Source organism: Manacus candei, unplaced genomic scaffold (genome assembly GCF_025592945.1).
Source record: "Manacus candei isolate 608988 ecotype Guabito, Panama unplaced genomic scaffold, ASM2559294v1 h1tg000050l, whole genome shotgun sequence".
Classification (NCBI taxonomy): domain Eukaryota; kingdom Metazoa; phylum Chordata; class Aves; order Passeriformes; family Pipridae; genus Manacus; species Manacus candei.
In genome coordinates, this window is record NW_026138098.1 from 9,067,963 (window position 1) to 9,087,505 (window position 19,543).

At 36.9% G+C, this 19,543-nt stretch overlaps 1 protein-coding gene across 1 annotated transcript in view; it reads left to right on the forward strand.

Annotated features, from left to right (window-relative positions):
- The window catches only part of NRAP (nebulin related anchoring protein), a 50,513-nt gene that overhangs the window by 18,431 nt on the left and 12,539 nt on the right, over positions 1-19,543 (forward strand). The window contains exons 15-30 of the mRNA XM_051799864.1: positions 618-716; positions 1,226-1,330; positions 2,924-3,031; positions 3,854-3,955; positions 4,465-4,662; positions 4,885-4,989; positions 7,239-7,337; positions 8,845-8,949; positions 9,425-9,532; positions 10,155-10,466; positions 11,493-11,597; positions 13,667-13,765; positions 15,617-15,721; positions 16,108-16,215; positions 16,692-16,805; positions 18,149-18,346. Of these exons, the coding sequence (XP_051655824.1) occupies positions 618-716; positions 1,226-1,330; positions 2,924-3,031; positions 3,854-3,955; positions 4,465-4,662; positions 4,885-4,989; positions 7,239-7,337; positions 8,845-8,949; positions 9,425-9,532; positions 10,155-10,466; positions 11,493-11,597; positions 13,667-13,765; positions 15,617-15,721; positions 16,108-16,215; positions 16,692-16,805; positions 18,149-18,346 (2,070 nt within the window). The remainder of the gene's footprint in view (positions 1-617; positions 717-1,225; positions 1,331-2,923; positions 3,032-3,853; positions 3,956-4,464; positions 4,663-4,884; positions 4,990-7,238; positions 7,338-8,844; positions 8,950-9,424; positions 9,533-10,154; positions 10,467-11,492; positions 11,598-13,666; positions 13,766-15,616; positions 15,722-16,107; positions 16,216-16,691; positions 16,806-18,148; positions 18,347-19,543) is intronic.

Genomic DNA, 19,543 nt, shown 5'->3' on the forward strand with positions numbered 1-19,543 from the left:
GTTGCTACCATGTTAATTTGTTAGGAAAGTAGTGGGCTCCAATCCTGATGACTGATGTTAAAATGACTTCTCTTTGGTACCATATGTTTTTCTTTTCTCATCATCCACACAAAACTTTCACCACACACAAAAATTCTGTGATTAATTATTACAGTACAACTCAGTAAAGAAAAAGGGTAAGAAAGTCCATTTGCTCTGTGCAGTGTTATGCTGGACAGACCTCTTAATAGACAGTTATAGCATTCCTTGTCTGAGAAAGATAAAAATGGACTAAGTGATGGTTAAGAATACCAGTCTTACAGCAGTGTTTTGGGGGACCAGCTAGTGCTGCATCTTTTTAAGAATTTGTGGGTTTGATGGGGAGGGGTTATAAGGAACTTCATTTTCAAGGTGGGATAAAAACTGTGATCTCAGACTAGGAAATTTTCAGAGCATTAGCTCAGATCTAACCCAAAAGATCCTGACATTTTTCCTCATCTCAGTTTATTACGGTTTAAGTAATGTTTTATCCAGAGTGTTATTTAACAAAACTTAGTCTATTCAATCTCTCATTTTCCAGTCTGACCATTTCTTCCTTTATTAAATCTTTTTTTTTATTTTATTTTATCTTAAATTAGGTAAATTACAGGCAAAGCATAGACAAGCTGAAGTACAGCTCTGTTGCCAACACTCCACAAATTGCTCAAGCCAAAATAAATGCGCAGCAGCTCAGTGATGTAAGTTCTGTCATCATTAGCCACCATCATTTATTAGAATTATGAGATAATTTGATTTCAGACCATTTATAGTTCATCAGCAGATTTATAGCAAAAACAGGAATACATACTGAATGAAATCACTTCCAACCATATAGCAAGCATACCAGTAGGTCTAATGCTTGTCTCCATTTTTAAGATTTGTGTTAGTGTGCTTTGTTAGGAATTTATCTCCTGTGTATTTATTAATGCATGGTTTTTAATAATATCTTTTGTACTTATAGATAATCAGTAGCTCTTCCATTTATAGAATAATGTTATGCTTCCTACTAATTAGGTTAGAAGTTATGAAGTTATGAAGTTATAATTGCCTTATTGCCCTCATATTTACATCAGCCATACTTATGAGAGTATCTAGAATGTGTGGCACTAATGGCCTTAAATTTAACAGCAATCAATCAGTCTAATGGTCGTATTTTTAGTGAGTTAAAAATAACTAAGATTCTTGTTGACCTTTTCAATATATGCAGTTGAACTACCGAGCTGAGTATGAGAAGACCAAAACAAACTACACTCTGCCTCAGGATGTACCTCAGCTAGTGAAAGCAAAAGCCAACGCTGAGTTATACAGTGAGGTAGGTCAAGCCACTTGGAAATGTTGGCATTCATGATGCTGTTAACAGATAGAAATGAATATAAATATAAACATGATGATACTGTTTCTGAAAGCATTTAGCATTTATCATCCATCTTTATACTAAACAACATGAAATATGGTACCCAGAATAGATAGGAATCCAATCTCAAGGACAGTGAAACCACTAGACTTTTTTTTTTCAAGACATTTTCAGATTATTTGAATTTCTTTAGTAAATTAGTATTCACAAAATTAACTGCTTCTGAGGTGATGTTTGCATGAAGAACCAACATTTTCACAGTTCTAATAACTCAAAGCCCACTGAAGTCAGTGAGAAGAAACAAACTTGAATCAAGCCCACTGTTGCTACCATTCATAATTCATGACAATATATAGTGATTCACTGAGAGACTTGAGTGCTAAAATCAAGTGCTTGCAGGAAAAATTGATCTTCTATTTTATTTTTAAAACATTTTTCAAGCCTTCATTGTTGTAGATAGTTTTGGAGGGCAAAAAACCCAATAAGATAAATAAGTGGAAAATGAGAAAAAAACCTTCAAACATTCCTGGTGTGACTTATTTTTTAGCTAGTTTCATAATTTTTCATGGTTGTGAGTTGGCCTTACTGGAAGTTTTTCATATCTTGTGTTCTTCCTCTAAGTTTTATTTGCAGTGGTGCAAATAAAAAGTTGCAGTAGTGGAGAGTTGTGGAGCATCACCCTTTGTGGCTATAATGTGTTGGGATGCATGCTCATTGTTAGAAACTGGTAAAACATAAACATACAAGAAGCCAAATCCAGAAACTGGGGCTTCCTGGAGACTTCATTAGGTGTATGCATACTATGCATGAAGGCATACTTGATCCTGCTCTACTGGAATTTCAAGTGGAATCTGGAAAAAGAGCTTAAAAAATATTCCTTTTACTTCCACTAACTTTCAGAAGTTAAGCACGTGATTGTCATGCATTTAATCTACCTTTGTGGTTTGTGTGGCTCATGAGTGTGATTTCGAAGAAAATCTGATCATAAGGGCTGCCCCACTGAGCTGTGCTTCACATTGTGGGGTGGTCTCAGAGCACACAAGCTGAATGCAGCCAAACTGAAAGATGCTCTCCAGCAGCTCATATAAAGAACTGCAGCTACAAATATACATTTGGTGCATGGGACCTGACTAGTTCTAGTTTGGGGAGTGGGAATGAAAAATCCTGAAATGGGCAGTGCGACATTTGATTCTTAGCACCAGCTGCTCTGTCCTATAGATCAGCTCCTGTAGGTCTACACTACTTGCATAAGAAGACATAACCAGAGGCACTTTCGAAAAACCTTCTCTCCCCTGTGTCTGTTTGAAAATGGGAACTGTTGGTGCATGTTCTGGAATTTAAAGTGCCTGTAAACTCCAAGAAAAAAAAATTCTCGACTCAATCCTGGACAATTAATTAGCTCAAAATGATAATGAACTATGACTTAAGAATATTCCAGTTTGTGGACTGAGCATTTTTAAACTTCTGTTTTGCTCTTAATCATTTTCATGTTTCTTTGAAGATTTTGTGTGTTTATGTGTTAGTGACATATTACTGTCTTTCCTTTCTCAGATTAAGTACAAAGAAGGCTGGGAGAAGAGTAAGGGCCGGGGCTTTGAAATGAAACTTGATTCTCTGCCTTTACTTGCTGCCAAAGCTTCAAGGGATCTTGCCAGTGATGTATGTTATATTTAGTTACCTAGGAATTATTCTTTATATAAGTCTCTATAGCCCAGGGAAATAAAGCTTAGCTGGCTTCATCTGGATTTTTAAGTCCTGCATTTGGTTGTCCTTCTTTCTCACTGGCTAATGAACAGTTGGAAACTTTCTCAGATTCTGCTATCAAATTTCACTCTCTGAAAATTACTTTCTATTAAATCAAGTGTACAGAGCAAAGCAAAATTTGCACAATAGCCCCATAGTAAAATTCAGTGTTTTGAATTGTTTATAGCCTCAAAATTGCTGTTATCATTCACTGCAAAGGGAATGCATATTTCTTTAATCTGCTTCTTTAACATAAACAGATGTATGTAAAAAACTTTCCAAACAAAATCTTTCTAAACAACTTATATCATGGTTCTTGCCCTTTGCAGAGGCAGAAAAAGCAGAAACTTTTTTCTGCAGCTGGAAAGTGTTCAGCAGTGATGGAGATTATGAGATCTCACCTCATTAAGAAAATCAAATCTTGAATTCCTTGCTTGAATTGATCTCTTATCTTTGCCTTTAAGAACCAGATAATTTAACTAATCAGAAGACTTTAAGTTTTTAAGCATATCCTCCTCAGAGGACTGAGCCTTAAAGAATGAGGTTAAACACCTCTTAAATGAGACCAGCTTTGTACCTCTGGAATTTCTGAGAAAATGTAGGAAATCTGAAGTGTCAAAGTGAGAATCAGATTAAGCCCTTCTAAATTTTTACCATCCAAATCATTATTGAAAAACACATTGCTTATCTCTCGAGTAATAGGAAATGTCCTTTGACTTGAATTATTTTTTTTCACAGGTTAAATATAAAGAAGAATATGAAAAAACAAAAGGAAAAGCAATTGGAACCAAAGATTCAAGGCTTTTGCACTCTCTGCAGGTGGCCAAGATGTTTAGTGAGGTAAATTATTCCTCTTACTCCAAAGATGTTTTTCATAATTATGAATCTTTCAGCAGCAATGTGCAGTCTGCCACTGTTACTGCTTTCACTGTAAGAAATTGTTGGAAGCATTTAACAAAATTGGTTTCCTTCCTCCCTCTGTTAATCTACAGTGATTGCACAGTATATTTGTTCTCATAGGACATTTTGGGTTATGGTGTCCTTATTTTGGGGCAGGAAAATAATACCCCATTAAAACCTCAATATTAAAAGAAATCGTATTAAAACCACAATATTAACATTTCTACATAGAACTTTCAAGTCAAGAAAGGTATGTTTAAAAGTAGGATGTAATGTGATAGAGAAAATTCATGCTGGCATCTGATTTGCCCCTTAGAGGAGCTGATTTCTACATGTGTTTGGTTTTTTTTTTCCTTAATTTGCATAAGGACCCAAACAAGAGTGGTGATTTAAGATAGCTTTGCAATTTACTGATACAAACAACTTATTTTCATTCCTTTTATTTCTAGATTGCCTACAAAAAAGATTTTGAGGCGAGTAAGGCCCATTTCCATCTGCCTATGGATATGATAAACCTGAGACATGCTAAGAAGGCTCAGGAACTTGCTAGTGACTTAGATTACAGAAAGAGACTCCATGAGTACACAGTGCTTCCAGAGGATGTGAAGACCAAATGGGCAAAGAAGGCTTATGATCTCCAGAGTGATGTAAGATGATGTACACTCAGCTTAAATGTTACAAGCAGTAGGAGGGCTTATAGAATTTTTCCATTTCATGTTAGTTCTCATTTCATATCAACGCTGTCTGATTGTACTGTGACTTTTTAAAATGTCTTTGCAATGTCTTTGAAACTGGAAATGTTGCACATGTTCACTTGGAGATATTATACCTGTGGACCTTGTGCCAATAAATGTAATTTTCCCCTACAGCTTCAATATAGGGCAGATCTGATGTGGATGAAAGGAGCTGGGTGTATCACAGAAGGAAGTCTTAACATACAACAAGCCAAAAAGGCAGGAGATTTGGTCAGTGAGGTAAGCAAAATGCTCAGGATTCTGCCTGTTCTAAGGTTTATGCACATTCATACCACTACAATACATGGAATAGGTAAGGAATTCCTAATAAGGAATACCTGATAGATGATAAAACTGTTGAACATCATTTAGTTATTCTATCGTTTAGGAGTTCTTCAGTTAAAGATTAAAATTATGTTTTCCCATTACATGATTATTGTATCAATTTGTGAGGCAGAAGTCCCCATAGTTGTGCTTCCACCTCTTTTCACTCACCCATGCATGGAGCAGAAGAGCATTGAATTTCCTATGGCACATGCTACATGAAGAGCACAGAGGTTTTAAGGAGTAATATTGAAAAATTAGATATTTGTTAGCCGTGCTTGAAAATTTCCTTACTCTTTAGCAAGTAAGGGCTGTGACTTCAGTGGCAGCTTCAGCTTTTGCTGATTTTCGTTACATTCTCTTGATTAATTCATGGTTTTGCACTGCCATTAACCTTATGGAAGTATACTTCCTCAGCTGCTTAGCTATGGTTGAGTTGTCTCACTAGTGCCAGGAAAAATAGAGGACAGAGAGAAGAATAAATTAGGGGAAGTTTGACAAGAAGGATGAAATACCTCTTAGTTCTGGAAGAAGAAACAGAAGCCAGTTAGTTACTGGGGATCACATTCTGATACCTTGGGTCTCTGACATCCTCTCACTACTTCTGCAAGGGGAAAAAAACCCAAACTTAGAAACAAAAGAAGAGCAGCTACTCTCAGATCTGCTGCCTTGCTAGGGACAGACTGACATCTGCTGCTGGGGGGTGCAGTAGTAATAATCACTTCCACAAATATTAATCCATAATGATCTGCCTTTACATTCCAGTGCCGTGTAAGGCCAAGAGATGGCTGACAGTCACTTAAACTGGAGACTGGTAGATATTATTTGAGAGATCTCTACTGCCATACAAAGCCTGGCATTTTGTCATTTCTTTGCAGAATGTCACTACATTGTGTTCCATGCAATGTGACAAAACATGCTGGTTTTAATCTGCCTCCCTCCCTTCCAGGTTCCTAAAATAAAGCTATGAGCACCTCTTTGAAGTGCTGCATGCTTTTTTAACTTCTGTTTTGTGTTCCCCTAGCAGAGATACAGTGTAAACTGATCTGTTCACCCATCAGTTCAAACAGAAGAATTTCTCTCCTGAAATGCTGAATAATGAAAAAAAAAATGCATTTAAACCTTTTCTAGATGAAATGCCCCACTTCATGGTTAGAATAAGAATTTGACTATAGTATACAAAAAGTGTTTGCTTGGTCTCCCCTATCATGCCATGGTCTTGAAATATAGTGCTGCATTTCCTTGTACTATGACAAAGATAGAAAGAGATGCTTATCCCACTCTCACGAGTGATGCAGAATGCTGAGGCAAAGACATTGATTACAAACAGGTTTGATCTAAAGCCTAATGAAGGCTGTTGAAGTTTTCTGTTCCCTTTGGTATGTTTCAGATGTAAAACAAAAATTAAAAAGGAATAAAAGTAAGGTTAGTCTCACTTACCAAACTAAAACTCTTAGTCTCTACACACATTCAAATAGATTTTATATAAGTGCTGGTACCAGAAGAAGAATATAGGAAAATGTTTTTTCCCATAGCCAAGACTTGAGCCTTAAGCAGGCCTCTCATACCTGTTGGCCGCAGAAAGGCTTGACTGCAGTGTCTATGCTGAGCTCTGCTTTGAAAAGAACTGTGACATGATGGAGAAGATTTTGAATTCAAATTACTTTCAGGGCACTGAAATCGCTTGCTCTAATTTAATTTTTATCTTAATAACTTAAAAATATCTCAGTAGCATATGTTCAGTGATTTGAACCACACATGCACATGCTTGGGAAGCCTCATGGAAGAAAATGAGATACTAATACAGACTATGTGGCTTATGAGCTCTCTTGGGTCCTGACTTAATCATACCCAGTTTGTGAACCCCAGTCATTGGCTGGTGTGCAACCTAGGTCTTATAAGATATGTAGATAGTACATCTGGCACCAAAGAGTATCCATACTTGGAGTGTCAGCAACAATGCATTTGGCATGCTCTTGTACTACCCTTCTCACCTCAAAATACCAGCACTGGGTAGTATTTGGCAGCTTATTTTGTTGACACCTGTTCTGAATTTCCAGGGTACTTTTGGCTCTATCAGTCATGTACTTTTTGAAAGTGCTACATTCTGGGGGGAGGGCAAGTAGTGTAGAAAATTGTATGTAACTTGCTTTAATTTGCTGCAGAAAAAGTACAGGCAGAAGGCTGATGCTCTGAAGTTCACCAGTGTGGCTGACAGTTCTCAGATCAAGCATGCCAAGAAAAGCCAGGAACTTCAAAGTGATGTGAGTCTTTAACTGAATTTGTCTCTTTGCAAGTAGTTTACTCATAATGTGTCCATTCCTGACATAGGTACACACCAAAGTGATGACGGAAGAGAACCCAGTCATGAAGCCTTTCAACATATAAAATTTCTCCAGATTTATTTCTAATATTTATTAATAATATTAATATTTATTGTTTATGTTTAATACTCCCATGGAGTTCTTTGAACTAGAGCAACAATGACAAAAACCAAACACCAATCGGAATGGAAACAGAGGCTTCTCATAAATGATGTTACAGACCAGAAAAGGAGGGGATATCTCTACAGACAGTCTTGGTGACAAACTTGTGGGTGGTGTAGACTGGATTCAAGTATGGCTGAAATGTATTCTTGACAGGATACCTGAGTATTCCAGAGTCATTAATGTCATCTGCACAAAAATTGGTTATCCATGTGGTATTAAAGCAAGGAAGGAAGATGGAGGGAAAACACAGTATTCCCAGGTGACAGTAGACATTAGCACAGGAACTGATATACATCCATCCCAGGTTCTGTGTTTCCCTCCACTGAGGGCCCTGTCAGACTACTTAAAGTTGTATCAGCCCTGTTAGACCACTCATTCTTCAGCTGTTATTATTTTCCTTTTCTGAGTCCTCTGTGTCAATAAAAACCTGGCACTTCCTTGAATGAATGTTGTGTCAAACGTGACACCAGACTGAATCAGAGGAGAGCACCGGTCTCCTGACTCCTGTTATTTATCTCTTGTGTACTGGACATGCTACCTTTCTGTACGTGTTTTGAAGTCAGAACAGTAACCATGGATTTAGAGGTTTATAGTAGGGACATTTTTTTTTTCTTTTCTGTGAGATGTAAGAAATGTAATACTCTGTGAAACGGGACATCTTTTCATCGTTTTTCAGCAGCTCCTCCAACAGCTTTGTGGGCTAAAACAGAGCAATTCATTTCTCTGTTGTCGTAGCCCTGGGAGGTGATTGGAGATGGAGATGATTGCTACTTGGATCATAAAAGGTCCTTGATATTTTCATTCAAAGTTGGAACATTAGTCCTCACTGGAGTATTATGTTAGCGATTACATTTAGGTCACAAATGTTCTCTGCAGATTCAATTACTTAGTATTCTTCATTTCATGCCTAAAATTCTCTGTTTCTGTGACCTATTAAAGACTTTCATTGTACTTAAAAAGTAGCTGCAGTTTAACATTGGATGAAATATGCTCTTGCATACATTTCATACAGAGTATAAATTACTGCCAGCTTTATAGCCAGCTAAGTTATGTATCTTCTTCCAGTTTCCCTGAAATTTAACCATGAGTAGTTTGGTCAACCTGACTCTTTAGGTCAGTTTTTAAATTAATATTTGACAAAAAAAAAATTCAAGATGTTAAAGAATAACCAAATAAATTGACCCTAAAAAATCCCTGAATATTTGGGGTGTTTTAATCAGTATTGGTTCAACATTAAATGTGGGCTGCTGCTTGCTGACCATGCTTTGCTTTCTGTGGACAGGTTGCCTACAGGTCAGGAAAAGAGCAGTTTCTTCATCAGTACACCATCAGCAAAGATGACCCTGTCTTCATACTGGCCAAAGCAAATGCTGCCAATATCAGTGAGGTACTGTGTAAGAGAGATTTGGATTCCTTCACTCCTGTGAATAGTTACAGCTGCTGTTGAAATATTTGTTCTGTAGGTAAAAGTTAGGTTCTTTCTCTGAGAAGGTCCATGTGTTTTAGATGTAAAAACTTTATATCTAAATTTAATTACTTGCTCTTAGTAAATACCAGTCACATTTGCTGTTCTGAAGACTTGCCACTTTTAGAGTTTGAAGCTGTGCATTTTTCACATGCTTCCAGAGAAGTGGCACATTGACAGTTTCACTGGAACCAGTGAGATAATGGGGTTACAGTAACCATAATATCCACAGTTACAGTATGTAAGTGGAGACACCAGGATCGGATCCCTAATCATACGGTTGATGGGCATGGAATGTACAAGGGACTCATGCTACTTGAGAACTTTCACTGTTAATATGGAACAAATAGAATATCTTTATAGTAATAAAGAGACTGTGTTATTGTCATCTCTTTAGAAACTCTACAAAAGTAGCTGGGAGAAGCAGAAGGAAAAAGGATTTGTGCTTCGTCTGGATGCTTTGTCATTCTTGACAGCAAAGGCAAAGAGGGATCTGGCAAGTGATGTGAGTATGGAGTCCATCATCCTTCTTTATCCTTAGGACAGCTGACATTCCTGGTTGCTGCTAGTGTTGGGGATCTGTCACATATGTCTCAGTGCCCTGAGCCACCCTCACTCGATTCACGCTAAGGAGCAATGGAGGAGTTGTCTGGGTGATTGGCATTCCATAATTAGTCAGAAGGCTTGCTCTGAGCAATTCAGAGCTTTCCCCCACATGCTGACTATGTTTTCCTATTCTCATTTTGACCAGAGGGTGAATTTTAGAACTCAAAATGAAGCAGAAATCTCCTGTGAAACATCATAACTTAATACGTCTATGCCTGGCCAGAAAATTCCTGCAAGAGCCTTCTGACCTCAGAGCTTGAAGAATGTTGTTTTTCCTAAAGAGAACCAAAAAGAAAAGATTTCTTACAGCTTTTTGTGAACATATTATTATTGAGAAAGCGTTTATTCTTTATAAACACTAATTTCTAAGGTATTACAGTTCTCCTTTGCAAATGATCTTCTTACTTACTTTATTGAGGACCCAGCATGTCATAACGGTGACAGACTATTGTTTTACACTGGTAGAGCTGTCAGTTTGGCAGCTTAGATAATTTACTCTCAGTCTCCATTTTTCTTCACAGATTAAATATAAGGAAGGGTATGAGAAGATGAAGGGTAAGCTCATTGGAGTAAAAGCTGTGGAGGAAGATTCGAAGATGGCTCATTCCCTGCAAATGTCAAAGTTGCAGAGTGATCTGGAGTACAGGAAGGCCTTTGAGGACACAAAGAATAAGTTCCAGGTCTCCATGGATATGGTTAACCTTGTCCATGCCAAAAAGGCTCAGAATTTGGCCACAGACAGAGGATACAAGACATCTCTCCATCACTACACAGTCCTACCTACTGACAGGAAAGTGGCGTGGGCAAAGTGGGCCTATGGATTGCAAAGTGATGTAAGTCCAGAGCTTGATGTCTTTCAATACCCTTTCATTCAGCCCATTCTCAGCCCCAGTTAGGGCTGAATTTCTTCAGACGTTTATGGTTGTAATACCATGACATGTTCATGCACCTAATTTTTCAGCTATTAAACAGTTAATATTAAAACAGTAAACAGTAACCACTTATTTTCTCAAGAGACCGTCTTTGAGAAGAGTTACGATTCTGTTTATGAGCATGGCTTCTTCAAAACCTACTTCAATATTAATAACACACTAGGATTCTTATGTGATGTACATTTATTTTTTTCATAAGGTGCAGGGCAGTTAAATAATGTATAGTGATAAAATTGGTGATAAAATTCCATATAGAGACAACACGTTCAACTGTAACCATCAGATGAACTGTGTGATACTGTAAACAGTTACTATGTTAGATTTTCCATTCTGAGGTTTTAAGTCAGAACTTTTCAAGACTGAGATAGAAATGTGTACAGGTCTTGTTGAGATATGGCTGCTGAAACCCTTTTGACACCTTTGAGAAACCTGACTTATAGTCAAGCTTTTGAAGTTCAGTACTGTTGGTAGGAGAGATTTTGTGAGGAAAGTGAGAAGTACTCCTGTACTCTTCCTCCCTAAAGACACATGGAAAACCAAAACAAACCAAAACCAAAACAAACAAAATTCTTTCCCTCCAGTAAAACAAAATGGTAGGGTTTGGGAAATGCTAAGGATCATGTTCTTGTAATTGCAAATCTTGAATTATCTTTTAAGCAATGCTCTCTTTACCATAAAACTGAAGTTAGAGTAAAAATTGCAAGCAACAGTAAGGTGTAGACTGCTTCTAAAAGTTACCTTGCAAGTGTTGGTGAGTCCTGATACTTTTATTTCATTCTGTATTTTTTTTGCTTTCCTTACAACAATAGGGAACAAAACCAAACCAGGCACTAATTTGACTTGGTTGTTGTTCCTGAGATGTCTGAATCTTTTAATGGCATTTTAAGTGTATGAGCATCAACAATAGGATTTCTTTTTCTTTGTCAGAACCGATACAGAGCAGATTTGAACTGGATGAAAGGAGCAGGATGGATAGCCACTGGGTCATTAAATGTGGAACAGGCTAAGAAGGCAGGAGAACTCATTAGTGAGGTGAGATTTCATGACAGCATGTATCAGAATTTGCTGCATAATGCCTGCAAAATGTCTGTATAAAATTAAAATAATTTCCACTCAAAGGGGAAAGAAAAAGGCGTACCACATGAAAGGCCTCAAAACCAGGGATAGGACTGGTAATTAGAGGGAAACTAGATACCAAACACATAGCAGTAGGAGTCCATATAGCCTTTGCAAAAACAACGTAGGTGACAAATGATATTATGAATAATAATGGCAATCAAACAGTGCTCAATTGCTACCCACTAGCCTACCTTTTTAATGAAGCAAAACAGGAGAGATGATGAAAAGATGGAGTCATTGGACCCAGAACCTTCTTTTGTAAGAGATACATGATCCTTCTTGCTCCTTTTCCATATATATTCATGTTAGCTATTGAAATTCATATAGATATCTCTGTCTGTAGCAACCTATCAGCCCAAGTAGTTTTCATTCTTATTTCTCCCTATAACCATTATCACTTACAGGAGAAGGCAAAGTCTAGAATCCTTTGTGCCCATCCCATGAGGCCTTCAAATGAAGTTTTGGTGGAAATGGTTAAAATATTCTGTTATTTTGCAGGGAGTCCTACTGGCCAAATCTGTTGCCATAGGAGACTGAATCCTGTGATTTTTAGATACCCATGATGCAGGAATCATCTGTCCATTCACTCAGTGAGAAGAACAGCATAACCATGGGTGCCCTGTCTCAGAAAAATAGTCATCCTTTTACAACTGACTGATTGCTAACACTACTTTTCCCCCATGTAATCATCTATAATGAAGAAGGATGATTTTTTTACACAAAATAAACGAGATCCTCAGGTAGTGTAAAGCAAGGCAGCTTCATTAAAGCTAGTACAGTAAGGCTGGCTGGAATAGTAACAGTGAATCTGGATATGTATTCCATTTTGATGTTATAGTAGTGAAAACTGCTGGGTAGAAAGTTCACCTGCTGAGTTGTTCATCTTGACCTTTTTGTGAGTGCTAAACAATGTTGGGCTGCTATGAGCCATGTCCTTTCTTACATACACACATCTAAAACTGCTAGAAGGCAATTGCCAGAATACAATTTCTAGGAATTTTATGTAGAGATGTTCTGGTCAACTCTGCTTTGTCTCTAAATCTAATCAAGACAAAGCATAAACCACTTTTGTCCCCAGTTATACTTACTGCTCCTTTTAAAGGGATTTCTTTCTGAAACCAAAATATTGCTTATAAGCTTATAATACCTTAAAAGTGTTTATGTGTTTTACATTAGTATTTTGAGTCACCAAAGGGTCAAGATGTTGCCTCAAATAAACTTCTGTAGATCACAGCTCAGTTTAAAGGAAAATGACATGCCGTGAGTTCATCACAGGCATTTGGAATATTTAGTATGTGCTATTTGGAGAAGTTATAAGAGTATTGATGTGTTTAAGGAAACTCCTGCAGGAAGGGAAACTGTTAGTGACCTGGTCATGTGAAAAAAAATGTCATTTTGCCATCGAACAGCCTTAATCTTAATTATGTATATAAAAAAAGATGTCTTAGAAGCTACTATGTGTCCTTTACAGCAAGCAAAATTAATATCATTATCTAGAAGATATGCCATAACAATAAGGTACAGTGCCAATGGCTACACAGATTTGATGTAGGTCTTAGAAGGAAACCTAAATCACCAAACAGTAAATTAAATCATTGACATTATTAACACACTTCAACTGTATATAATTTCTTGCTTAAAGAAGGTATGGATGAAAAATATAATCAGTCATACTCTATTTGAACTAACCTAATAAGATTTTAAAATCCTAGGTTCTGGAGTATTTGGGTAGGCAGAATCTGATTTTGAAATGTTTTCCTTATATTTAGAGAGAAATACTTCAATATTAATTGGCAAAAGGTTATTGTTAAATTGAAACAAATATTAATCTGAAAGTACCTAGGACATAAAGATGAGGAAAGAGGAATAATAATTATGTTCACAAATTCACTCTAATCTCCAGCAACCTATGATTTTTCTCTTTCAAATAGCATGAAAGAGCAGCACAAAATTCACAGCTTTGATCTTTTTCTGCTCAACAGAAGAAGTACCGTCAGCATCCATATGCTTTGAAGTTTACCAGTATTAAAGACACTCCTGAGATGATCCAGGCTAGAATTAGTTATAACCAGGCTGTGGATGTAAGTTATAATGTATATACATTATGATTATAAGAGTGGTATCCTCTTTGAAAGACCTGATTGAAGCACTGGCTTTCTCTCTCTTTCTTTCTCTGAGATTATCCTTGGGAACCATGAAACTTTTGTATTCTGGTGTGGTGCATCCCACAAAGAGCATGTTTCTAACTTGGAATGGGAAGTCATCCCACTGAAGTGAATGGGATTTTCAAATAGAGATAGCTTTCTGTCCAATTCTTTTTCAGAAGCAAAACTTAGGAGTAAGACTGACCTTTGACCTTCAGAGACTTCTGGTCTTTTGAGATTCGTTGAGGAAGAACACGTATGGAGTTCCTTCCCCTTTTCAAACAAATCTTTCAAATTTTAGTTTCTGCATATTCTTCAGAAACAAAATGTAAGGCAGCATGACAAGGAAGAAAAAATAAATTATTTCAAGCTGTCATCCTGCTGAGAGAGAAATCCAGGAGGGGAAACCTTAAAGAAAGAATTGAGGCTGTTTTGTGTTTAAACATGTTTATTTTTAATAGAAGAGCGATTTAAAAATATTGTAGACTTAACTGGGATAATGTAGAAGTGAATAATAAGCAAAAGTCACTCAAAAAAGACAAGTTTCAAACATGAGAGGATGTTTTATTGTGAAAATAGATATTTTTAAAGTGAAGGAGAAGATGAAAGACTTTGTGTAAAACATATGCTATTGTAATACTTATAGTGTCTGTGCCTTTGGTTTAATTAATAAGATCCAAAAGGCTTACATCTCAGACAGGATAAATATAAGTCATTTTGTTCCACTGAGCCTCAGTCAAAATCAGTCTGGTGCTCTACTTCTTCACATGTCGAGTTCTTATTAGTTTTCCTCTTAAGGAGCTGCAATACAAGTGGGCCCAGTTGCTAAAGAAAGTGGCAGCAGGGTGAAATGCTTCATTCTAATCTAGAGAGTCTCGAACTCTCCTGCAGAAATAATAGCTTGGGAAAGGCAAGTCAGGTGGTCAAGACAGAGGTCATATCTAAGGCCAAAAAAATGGTGTCTGTCTGTACTCATCTGAAAGTTATGGTGTCAATGTAAGAAGAAACTAAGCTAGTTTCTTCTTACATTAATATGAATTACATTTAATTACAATTAATATGAAAGATGAGAACTCTGCATAGTCATTGCAGGCAATGATCCAGTTAATTGCACAGAACTCACCTGTCTGCAGACATCTGAAAGTTAGATAGTCCTGGGCCAGCCCTATATTGTTCCTTCAAAGGTTGATACAAATAGCCTTAGAGGTCTGAGACATACAACTGTTTTATGATGGGATCAGTCACCTTTTGATGTTTTTTAAATCTCTTGCCATTGCCTATTGAACATCCCCTTGCAACTAGCTTTGGAATAAATTTGGAGTAATTACACAGATAATTGCCATCACATTTATCTGCTAAAAAAAAAAAACATCTTTGGAGAGATGTGTTTGGGGAACTTCAACTCTCCAAATTTCTGTGGAATTTCAGAGCATTGGTGGACCACTCGTGGCTGCACATCCTTAATAATTGCTGTTTATTCTTCTTCTCCCTACTCACATATGTTGGAAGTCTTATCAAATTAATATTCAAATATCTGAATTTTCATATACCTTGACTTACATGCTCAAAACTAGGAATTCCTCTCTAGCATACTCTAGCTGATAGGTGTATCAGACTCCCAAAGCTTTTTGAGTACATTTTGACTGATACAACTGCCTGTATTTATTAATGCTACTGTCACTTTTCTGTAGTGTTTGCTTTTCATTAACCTATCTGTTAATGTTTTAGTGTAAGTAATGATTGAATGTGTAGTTAGTACTTGCTACTGAAATTCATCTCTATTTGCAGAGGCTGTACAAGGAGCATGCAGAGAGTATAAAGCATCAGTATACACCAACAACAGATCTTCCTGAAATCCTTCAGGCCAAATTAAATGCTATGAATATCAGTGAGGTATAAATCTAAGTTTTAATATTTTAAAGGAAGGTTGATAGTGCTTTGCTGTTTGTCCTACACAGGAAATCATAGTAAATTTCTTTCCTTTCCCTCATATTTGATCATTCTATGGTCTAAATATTTCTGAAGTAATATGGGAAATCAGATTTCTTATCAAACTTCTCCTACATTAGAAAGATTAAGAATGAACAAACAAATATATTTTCATAATGGATATTTGTCATGTGATAATTCCTGTTGTGCATTGATAGTTTTGTTTACTTTAAGCCTTTGCTTTAGAATAGAATGAAACTAATGTAGTAACATTTCTAGGATCTCAATAATGCTGCACTGTCAACCCTCTGAACAGCAACTCTGCTTTATTCCTGTTCCATATTTCCTAGATTCGTTACAAGGAGTCCTGGGGAAAGATGAAAGATGGTGGTTATCAACTGAAACTAGATGCCATCCCCTTCCAGGCAGCAAAGGCTTCGGGTGAAATCATAAGCGATGTATGTGAACTTATTGCTGATGTTGTCCAGTAGGATATGTCAGTCACTCCAGACTGTATCTGCTCTGTTGAGTGACTCTTGATGGAAGCAGCATGTCCAGCCAACTCTACATCTGGGAGACATCTGGCCTCGGACTAGTTAGTTGTGCTTTCGGAGGCGCAGCCATAATGAAGTGTTATTGGTAATTAAGCAAAGGAAGGTTTGTGAAAGCAAACATCCATTAGCAAAGCTGACCAGTTTACCTGCTGTAGTGACTGGGCAGTCACAGGGATTGTTCAGGAGCTGTCAGGTGAAGTCTTCTAAGCATCTGCTAAAGGTTGATTCAGATTTGTTATCGCAATGAGTATCATCAGAATTTATTGTCCATAGTGCTTTTTTATTCAGGTTTCAACAATCAGACTAATGCTTCTCTTCACTCCTATCCACAATGCTTCTCTTCACTCCTATCCATATTTGTATTCTTATTTCCTTTTTAGCACAAGTATAAAGAGGCATTTCAGAAAATGAAAGGACAGATGGCTGGGTCATGTGGCCTGGATGGTGATATTCATATTGCTCATTCAGTCCATGCAACATCTCTGCAGAGTGATGTAAGTAGGAGAAATGAGATGGGGGCATTTTTTGGATTGATTTCCTAACTATAAGTAGTTCCTCATGGAAGATGCATTTAGCTGTGGACTAGCTGTAGACTAGCTACTTATTTAAAACTTAGGGCTTTCTCTTCCACTTTCCAGATATTTTAATATAATCATGATATTCTTGCCATTCTTTTATGTCATTTGGAGTAACAATAATTTGACAATAAAAAAAGGCTGTGTTCCTGCACTACCCCCTGCTGCATGCCACTGTTTCCTAGCACAGAATATTTTACTCTGTAAAACTACCACTCAGAGGCAGGTCTATTTGGGAATTAGCAGTGGTCTTTGTACAGAAGTAAATTAAATTTGGTAGAGATACAAAGTTTTTCAGTGTTTATTTTCAATTTACTGTTTTCCGGAAAGACCAAAGGATGAATGAATTTATGAAATATCAAATTGGACTTTTTTGGTTGGGGAATGGTTTCTACTTGGTCTTGAGATACACTAAGAGTCACATAATTTGTTCATTGTCTATAAGAATTGCAACAGTTCAGTGCATTTTGAACACTGTGGCTTGATCCAGAAGGATATATGGGAGTGTGTTCATGGTTTTCAGGAGTGTTGGTCTTGTACTGGCAGTCTTTTTTGTGTGTTGCTTAGACACACAGGTAACAGTAAGTGTCTGAAGAATTTATCCATCAGGTTACTTTAAGTCAGTTTGATGATCATCAATAACTCTGTATGTTCATTATTCCAATGAACAGCTTGAACATCTTGAATTTGCATAATCTAATAGGGAAATGTCATGTGAAAAAAGTTCTTTGAAGATTTCTATGCCTTTCTTTTCCTGGACAGAGACAATAAGTGAAAAAAAACCCCCACCACTAAAAATTACATTTAAAACTGTGAAAAGAAACTGGCCAAATCAACAAATATTTTGAGTGAGGATTTGTACTAATTCTAATATAAATAAGGCTGTTTGTATGTTATCTTCAGGTAGTGCCTTCCTCTTTTTGTTGTGCTTTCTAGAAATGAAGTGAATTAAGATTTCATTTACCAGTTTGGTTAATTCTATAGATTTGATGTATGCAGTTTTAACAAAAAAAGGAAAGAAATCTCAGCTTAGTTGAATATAATGTAGATGGCTACTTTTTTGATGAAGAATAGGCTGCTACATATTCTAATTATAACTGTTGATCTTTCACAGTATAGTTAAACACGTTAGGGAACTTACTTTTAAAAAGAATAATTTATACTTGAAAATGGAGGAAATATGGAGAATATCTCTTCTGATCAAAACCTGAATTCTCTTTATCATGCTGGGATATCTATGTAGTCTGTTTTTAATTTAATAGGTGAAATATAAGCAAGGTTTTGAGGATACAAAGTCTCACTTCCACCTGCCACTGGATATGATAAACTTGGTACATGCGAAGAAGGCCCAGTCTTTGGTCAGTGAACAAGAATACAGGCAGCTGCTACACCAGTACACCTCTTTGACTGATGATGTGAGGTTGAGGTGTGCCAAGAATGCCTACAAACTACAGAGTGAGGTAATTGCAAAAAGTGATATTTCCCGCTTGGTTCTGATGCAAGATAGTTCTATTCCAAATCATAACAGCTGACAACATGTGTTTGAGCAGCAGCTGAGAGATAAACAATGGCTGTTCCCCCTTGATTACATGTAGGAACAAGACATTTGTCTTATTGGGCAGTTGTACAACATGTGTGATCACACTATACTGAGAGATAAAGTATAGTAGTCTTTGATGATTCGTAGAAGAGTGTTTGCAAGTGAGTGATTGCACTGTTGGCAAAATACTCTTTTTAAGGTCTTGTTAACAATGCAAACTGTTTACCAACTGGTATTTTACTACTTGGTTTTCATCTGGGTGAAATTCCCAGAAAGATGGGTGAAATTCCCACAAGAAAGATACCTATTGTTAAAAATCTGATTTGTAAGAGACTTACAAACTCTGGCCCACATATTCATTGAAATTCTAAGAAGTATGAGCTTAACTCCCTATGTAGTCTTAGTAAAATTAGCTGGATATTGCCTTATGAATTAGTAAGCAGAGCCATGAGCAAAGGCCTTTTCATAGATCATATTGTCTCTGGAGACCTCAGAAGGGGATGTATCTTAAAAACTTGTCTGGGCAGCACATACTATTGTATATCAGTTTAAAACTTTCAACCAACAGACTTAAAGATGGCAGACTGTGTTCAAACAAGTGTAAATATCAGCTGCCAGTTGTGCTGCCCTAACTTGGGTGAAAACACAGATAATCAGAGATTCTGAGGAAGGTTTCCATCCATGCCTCTCTTTGAGTTGAGTATGAAATGCTAATTGGCAGCAACACATTTCGGAGTTGCAGAATTTACTCTCTTACCAGCTGGTGCTAATAGCTGACAAGAGGTGAGGACCACGCTCTAGCTTTGTGCTCTCTTTTTTTTCTGATTCATGAAGGATATTTCCCATACACAGCATCATGGTGCCTTTGAGTCTAAGGATTAGCACTGGACAGACCTGGATGGAATAGGAAGTAGTTCTATTCTCCTAGGTAGCTAAATAAAATAAAGGCATAGTCTATTTCCATTATAAGTGGTTACCTGAACCAAAACACCTCATTAACTAAAGCTGGTTCTGCCCTCAGTAAGCAGTAGCAGTTTCCACATATCCATCAAGTAGGCAAATCTGCTCTTTACTAGTTATTTGGTCTTTATAGATCTTTTGAAGCAGAAAATAAGAT